The sequence below is a fragment of the Papaver somniferum genome, chromosome 11 (assembly GCF_003573695.1).
Source record: "Papaver somniferum cultivar HN1 chromosome 11, ASM357369v1, whole genome shotgun sequence".
NCBI classification, from domain to species: domain Eukaryota; kingdom Viridiplantae; phylum Streptophyta; class Magnoliopsida; order Ranunculales; family Papaveraceae; genus Papaver; species Papaver somniferum.
In genome coordinates, this window is record NC_039368.1 from 6,591,030 (window position 1) to 6,599,193 (window position 8,164).

Here is an 8,164-nt window from a genome sequence, read left to right on the forward strand (position 1 = left end):
ACGACGTGCTACGATCGTGTATTGTGATAATGTAAGTGCGATATATATGTCTGGAGATCCTGTTCAACATCAGCGCACTAAACATGTGGAGATTGACATACACTTTGTTCGTGAACGCGTTCGTATTGGTGATATTCATGTCTTGCACGTCCCGTCTGAAAACCAGTATGCTGACATCTTCACCAAGGGTCTTCCACGAGAGTTATTTGTTCGTTTTCGTTCTAGTATTAGCGTTTGCTCCTCTCCCGCTCAGACTAAGGGGATGTATTAGAGAATATATTATACTGCTTTACTTATTTTTATTAAGGAGAATATCTCTTGTCATAATTATTGTAATGAGGAGATTATCTCCGCCATAACTTTTGTATTCCCAAAAGGGATACTATTGTTTTATATAATAAGAATCCTGGTGAATAAAAATCACTAAGGAAGTTATCATCAAATCCAAGATGCTACAGGAGATATTTTCCTTAATAAAAATAAGTAAAGCAGTATAATATATTCTCTAATAGTTAAACTACCTGCCACTTAATCTAATTCTTATTTAGTCTTTAAGGATTTTGAAAATGTTTCAGTCTGACGGTTAATTGGAAAAGCCCCTCTGCTTCAAATCACCTTAAGAGTTTTTCTTTTCTTTATTGATTTGATCTTTTTTTATCGAGTTGTATTCTATATTTCTTTATCGAACAAAAAAGTAAAGATGTTTTCTGTTTGTTTTGGACTTTAAAAACCTTTTGGGTATGTGAAACCATAATCAGCCAAGAAAGTTCACGTGGAGAACAAGAGTTACAAGACTAAACCTTCCATCGGCTGACCATTAGTTGTCGTTCCGTTTTTTTTTTGATCGGCTAGTTGTCGTTCCTTTTCACGGTTAAAAATCAACCCTCCCGTGAGGTAATTAACCAAAAATATAATATCAGTGTCATTGTCTAGCATACTTTTATCGTGTGCTTGTGGGTACCTAGTACGTACACTTGGTGGGTCTTATTATCATTGATCAGTTTTCCTTTTTTTTCATTGGTCTTTTGCTTTTTAGCCAGTGAATATGTTTTTTCTCAAATTATGGATTTTGATAATTAGTCATCATCGTTTTCTAAGATATTATCTCGAGTGGTGATTGTCATCCAAAGAAAAACAGCAACTTTGTCATAATCAAACCCTATTTTTTTCTATATTTGGTAGTTGAGTTTTTCCCATCTTTGGTACGAGATATTTCTCCTAGCGACCTTAGATAAGTACACATGTAAGCTTCTTATTGAGCAACTAAGGCACTGACGGATACAATCCTCTTTTACATATAGAGTTCTATTAGGAGATACGTAGTGTTTGGACTCAAGATTGTGTCTTGAGCCCTACGTATTCGGTCTGGATTCTGAGACCAACTTGGATAGTTCATGTAGATGGTCTGTTTACGTAAGTAGCAAACTTGAGACCCAAGTAATCGGTCTCAAGTCGGTAGGTCTAGGGTTTGTGTCTTGTAACCCAAGTTTGGTCTTGTATAAGTAAAGACGTGATGAATGAATGAAAAGACAGAGAATTACCAAAACTTAACATGGCATCACGAGCCGGTTAAGAACCAAAAAAAAAAAAAGAAAAAAAAAAACAACGGATGGTGAAACAGAGTCATCCAAAGGGAAAAATATAGAGTGTGATATGCAGAAGAAGAATCCAGTCTACCATTTAGGATCGAGTGATGGTCCAGGTATCATCATCACGCCGATTGTTTTAAAGGGGACTAACTATGATGAATGGGCTAGAGCCATAAGACGATCATTGATAGCTAAAAGGAAGTTTGGTTTTGTTGATGGAACAATCACAAAACCTGAAGATAGTGACCAGTTTGAAGAGTGGATTGTTGTCCAGTCAATGCTTGTTTCATGGATTAGAAACACGTTAGATTCATCAATTAGATCGACCTTGGGAGACTATGATGATGCAAACTTGTTGTGGACACAGTTGAAGAGAAGATACTGTGTTGTAAGCGGAACAAGAATCTGTCAGCTGAAAGCTTCGTTAAGTGAGTGCAAACAAAAGAAAGCAGAAGGTGTAGCTGAGTACTTTGGGAGATTGAACAAGATATGGGATGAGATGGTAACATACATGAAGGTACCTCAGTGCAAGTGTGGTAAGTTCACTTGTAATATCGCATCACAAGTAAGTATGTTGAGAGAAGAAGACTTTCTGCATTATTTTTTGATTGGATTAGACTCTGTGTATATTTCCGTGCGTGAACAACTGTTGGATAGAGACCCGTTGCCATCAACAGATGTAGCATACCAGACAATGGTGAATTCGGAGCGTCTGCGTATAGGGGAAGTAGCTATGTCTACGGAGGTACATGACAATGTGATGGCATTCAGAGTACAATCTGATCAACGTCAACTCAACAATACGTATGATCCTAAAAAGCATTGCAAGTACTGTACCATAGATGGACACTCAGAGGATGGGTGTTTTCAACGTATTGGATACCCAGAATGGTGGGGAGACAGACCTAGAGGCGGAAGAGGATCTGGTCGAGGAGGCAGAACCAATGGTAGAGGGCGTGGTGGCACTAACTTTACCGGTGGTAGAGGTGGTCGAGGACAAGGTGCAGGCAACCAGATTCGAGCATACAACTTTAATATATCAGACACAAGGCAGTCAGGTGGAGCGCCCTCATCAGAAGCGTCAGGTTTGACCGGAGTCACAGCAACACAGCTTCAACAGGTGCTTGAGTTTTTAAACTCAACAAAATCCACGCCTCAGCTCCAAGGTAAGAAGAATAAAACTGTTTGGATTGTAGACACGGGAGCTACAAATCATGTCACATATAAAAGGGATGACATGATAGAGATAAAATATATTAAGGCATGCACTATTGGACTTCCAGATGGGAAGTATGCACTTTCTGAGAAGATAGGAACTGTTATCCTTCCTGGGGGTTTGACACTAGAGAATGTGCTTTATGTGCCTCAGATAACTTGTAACTTAATTTCGGTTACACAACTTATTGATGAGAAAAGATGTATTATCCAATGTACTAACAGTTTATGTCTTATACAGGACCGGTTGACGAGGATGATGATTGGAGTGGCTGAGAGACAAGGTGGACTGTATATTTTCTGTGGTGTGCCTCAAGTTGAAGTTATGGATGTTAGTGGAGATATGTATGAGCTATGGCATCGGCGTATGGGACATCCTTCAGAAAAAGTTTTGCAGAAGTTACAAGGAGTGAGTAGATTAATAAAGAAGAATAATGATGCTTGTGATATTTGTCCACGAGCAAAACATCATAGGAGTAGTTTTGCTAGTAGTCTCAGTAAATCCAGTTGTATTTTTGAGTTGGTTCATATAGATTTATGGGGTCCGTATAAGACTCAGTCATCGTGTGGAGCACATTATTTTTTGACAATAGTAGATGATTTTTCAAGAGGTGTGTGGATTTATTTGCTTCGAAACAAAACTGAAGTTGAACAGACATTTCTTAACTTCATTGCTCTTGTGAAGCGTCAGTTTAATAAAGAAATCAAAATTGTTAGAAGTGATAATGGAACTGAGTTCAATATATTGCATGGATACTTTCGAACTAATGGGATAGTGTTTGAGACATCATGTGTAGGTACACCACAACAGAATGGAAGAGTTGAGAGAAAACATCAACATATAATGAATGTGGCAAGGGATTTGAGATTTCAAGCCAATTTTCCAACAAGGTTTTGGGGGGAATGCGCATTGACGGCTGCGTATTTAATCAATCGTACGCCTACACCTATTTTAGATCATAAAACCCCATATGAACTTTTGTTTGGAAAAAAACCTCCATATCATCAGTTTAAGGTATTCGGATGCCTGTGCTATGTGCATGATCAAAGTAGTAAAGGGGATAAGTTTGCGAGTAGAGGAAGAAGGTGTGTCTTCCTTGGTTATTCGTTTGGTAAAAAGGCATGGCAATTATATGATTTAGACACGAAACAATTTCGGGTGATATGTCAAGTTTTTTGAACATCAATTTTCGTTTAAGACTGATGGTGTATCGAGTAAGATGGCGACTGAGATGATGCAGTTGAGATTTAACGCTTCATCTGCGACTGATATGTAAGGTGTATCGGCTGAGAGGGTTCAGTCCAGTCCTGATGAGTACTGGAGTGAGGATGAAAACGGAGAAGAAGCAATATTAGCTCCTCAAGGTGGAGTTTCAACTGAGACAGACAGCGCTGGTGCTTCAGCCGAGACCGAGGATGCTGGTGCTTCTACTGAGACTGCAGGTGCTGGTGTTTCAGTTGAGTCCGAGGGTATGGGTGAGAGAATACAATACGATGTTCCGAAACAACATGAAGAAAATATTGCTTCTCGCAATGATGTTGTAGTTGAGGGTGACATGGGTAAAGGGAAGCGTCAGAAGATCCCTTCTAGCAGACTAAAAGGATTTGTGACGCACACCATTCGAGAAAATAGTCTACCTCATCCTCATTCTACACAATCATCATCCTCAGGTACGCCTTATCCTTTGACATATTATGTTAGTTGTGATAAATTTTCTGTTGTGCATAAGAAATATCTTGCAGCTATAACAGCTGGGTCTGAACCGCGCAACTTTAAAGAAGCCATGAAGCATCCAGGGTGGAGGAAAGCCATGGAAGCAGAAATCCGAGCTTTGGAAGAACAAGGTACGTGGGAATTGCAAGAATTACCGCCGGGCAAGAGAGCACTAGGGAGTAAATGGATTTACACAGAGAAGTATGATGAAAATGGGAAGTTGGTACGATTAAAAGCACGATTGGTGATCTTTGGGAATCATCAGGTTGAAGGGTTGGATTACAAAGAGACATTTGCACTAGTTGCAAAAATGACAACGGTACGTACTTTTTTAGCTGTCGCAGCAGTTAAACATTGGGAAGTACATCAGATGGATGTACATAATGCATTTCTTCATGGAGACTTGGAGGAAGAGGTGTATATGAAGATACCACCTGGATTTGCCAAAGGTCAGACAAATATGGTGTGTAAAATTAAGAAATCATTATATGGTTTAAGACAGGCTCCTCGTTGTTGGTTTGCCAAACTATCAACAGCATTGAAGAAATATGGTTTTCGGCAAGCATACTCAGACTAATCTCTTTTTACTATGACCAAGGGAGACATGCATCTTAATGTCTTGGTCTATGTAGATGATTTGATTGTTGCAGGGAATAATCTAGTGGAGATTCATAAATTTAAATCATACTTGGGACAATGTTTCAAGATGAAAGATTTGGGAAAATTGAAATACTTTCTCGGCTTGGAGATATCCCGTAGTAAACAGGGTATTTATATATGCCAGCGGAAATATGCATTGGATATTATCATGGAAACGGGTTTATTAGAAGCTAAACCTGTTGAGTTTCCAATGGAGACTAATCATCGTCTTGCTTTGGCGCAGGGAGATTTTTTTGATGATATGGAGAAATATAGAAGACTAATTGGTAGACGGATTTATTTGGCAGTGACTAGACCTGATCTTACATACTCGGTGCATACGCTGTCTCAGTTTATGCAAAAACCGAGAATAGAACATTGGGAAGCTGCACTTCGAGTAGTTAGATACTTGAAAAAGAATCCTGGGGAAGGCATTTTGTTGCGCTCTGATAGAACCCTAAGTTTGCAAGGGTGGTGTGACTCATATTGGGCAAGTTGTTCTTTGACTAGACGTTCATTGACAGGATGGTTTGTTCGTCTAGGGAATTCATCGGTTTCTTGGAAGACAAAGAAGCAACCAACTGTTTCTCGGAGCTCAGCTGAAGTCGAATACAGGTCCATGGCGGCAGCAACATGTGAGTTGAAGTGGTTGAAACAATTACTTGGTGATTTGGGGGTTCGTCATACGCATGGAATGAAGCTCCTGTGTGATAGTCAATCAGCATTATACATTGCTCAGAAATCCAGTCTTTCATGAACGAACAAAACATATAGAGGTGGACTGTCATGTTGTTAGAGATGCTATCGTGAAGAAGATTATATCACCTTCTTACACTCTTACGGCGGTGCAATTGGCAGATATCTTCACCAAATCCTTAGGGAAAGCTCAATTTCAAGGTCTTTTGTCCAAGATGGGCATTTGTGACCTACATGCTCCGTCTTGAGGGGGGTATTAGGAGATACGTAGTGTTTGGACTCAAGACTGTGTCTTGAGCCCTACGTATTCGGTCTGGATTCTGATATCAACTTGGATAGTCCATGTAGATGGTTTGTTTACGTAAGTAGCAAACTTGAGACCCAAATAATCGGTCTCAAATCGGTAGGTTTAGGGTTTGTGTCTTGTAACCCAAGTTTGATCTTGTATAAGTAAAGACGTGATGAATGAATGAATGAAAAGACAGAGAATTACCAAAACTTAAAAAGTTCAGCGTCTTCCACGTCTATTCTTTATTAACGTGTATTTTAAAAGTGACTCAGCCTTTTCTTTTCTTACCCAAATCTATAAGTACCCATGAAATTTGCATCTCTTCTTTCAAACTCAACTTCCTCTACTTCTTTATTTCTCTAGCTTCACAAGTTTCAACTTCAACTGAACTGAACTAAGCAACCAAAAACTATTTCACTACTACTTTACCATATACTGAATTCATTATGGATTCTGAAAACTCGTATGAGTATTTTGTTTCATCACCTTCATCATCGTCATCAAGTACACAAACATTTAGCTCAGGATCATCAGATTATACTTCATCGTCCTCCTCCTCATCTTCACAAGTGTCACATAAGAAAACATCAGGAAGGAAAATATTTAAAGAAACCAGACATCCAATTTACAGAGGAGTAAGAGCAAGGAAAAACAATAAATGGGTTTGTGAAGTTAGAGAACCAGGTAATAGCAAATCAAGAATATGGCTTGGAACTCATCCGAGTGCTGAGATTGCAGCTAGAGCTTACGATGTTGCTGCAATAGCTCTGCGAGGTAAATCGGCTCCGTTAAATTTCGAAGATTCATTATGGTTGTTACCTCGCGCTAAGTCATCATCTGCTAAAGATATTCAATTGGCTGCTGCCGAAGCGGTCCGCGCATTTCAATTGAAGAATGTTTGTATGAAACGTTCTTCATTTACAAAGAAATCATCCAAGTCCATTACATCTAAATTGACCGAACGGCCAGTTGAAATTGCCGGGAAAGTCACTGATATAGCGACGTTTTTTGATGAAGAAGCGTTGTATAATATGCCAGCACTGATTGCCAGCATGGCCGAAGGAATGCTACTAGATCCACCACAAGAGGGTTACTATTACGACGACGTGGAAAATAACGTGGACCTCAGTTTATGGAGCGACTATTTATTGGCATAGTCATTTCTTGTGGATAGGATTAAACAGAGTTTTATTTTTTCTTATATTTTGATCCGTTTCGCTGTGGAGAAAGATATTATGTCTCTATGGTGGTTGGGGAGATATTTTTTTTTGTAGATAGTATCTCCTATTAGATTTTCTTTGTTTAGTTTTGTCATTGCCGAAATTGGCCCATCAATAATCAATGAGTTCTTCATTTATTTTTCTGTGAGACCATTGAAGTATTTATATTTCTCTTTTTTGCAGATTAACTGTTTGATCTTGTTGGTTGGAGAGTTGGCGAAGCATTTCTCAATATATGGTGCATCTTTTAAATTGGTTTTAGAGTGTTATGTAATCTAGGGCCGGCCACCACCACCATAAATTGTTTGTTATATGCCGCATGCCCACATCCACTTTTAGTTGTTTGTCAAATACTCTAGTTTGATTTGTTGAGACAGGAGAAGCATTGTTATCCACATTTTCATTTTGCAAATATCTAGTATGGTGTTGTTTATTATGCCTTCAATTGCCTTCAGAAAAAATAGGCCATCAAAAATTGACAGCACCGCAGAAAGGATACTACTTGATACACAAACATAAGGTTACTTATGTTTGACACGTGGAATGTAGCTTGGCCTACCGCAAAAAGTGTTTCTTAGTTAAGATGAAAGTTCATTTTGTTCCGCTACTAAAATGCTATTTGTAGTTCTTATTGATCAAGAAAAATTCCGTGACAAATCTTAGTGTTGATTTGAAAATTTTGGATTTACTGATTCATAAATTTCACAACTTAGGTGTAGTAGCTGTGTTTTGAAAACCGGTCGAACCGTATAATCGTTGAATTGGTGAACCAGTTGAGAAAATGTTTTGGTTTTTAGTTTTG

General features: G+C 38.7%; 1 protein-coding gene across 1 annotated transcript; it reads left to right on the forward strand.

Annotated features, from left to right (window-relative positions):
- The first annotated feature begins 6,588 nt into the window (after window positions 1-6,588).
- Window positions 6,589-7,299, forward strand: LOC113324000 (dehydration-responsive element-binding protein 1D-like). Its single transcript, XM_026572345.1, has 2 exons — window positions 6,589-7,038; window positions 7,069-7,299. Exons 1-2 carry the CDS (start codon window positions 6,589-6,591, stop codon window positions 7,297-7,299), a joined length of 681 nt encoding a protein of 226 aa, XP_026428130.1.
- Window positions 7,300-8,164: the final 865 nt, after the last annotated feature.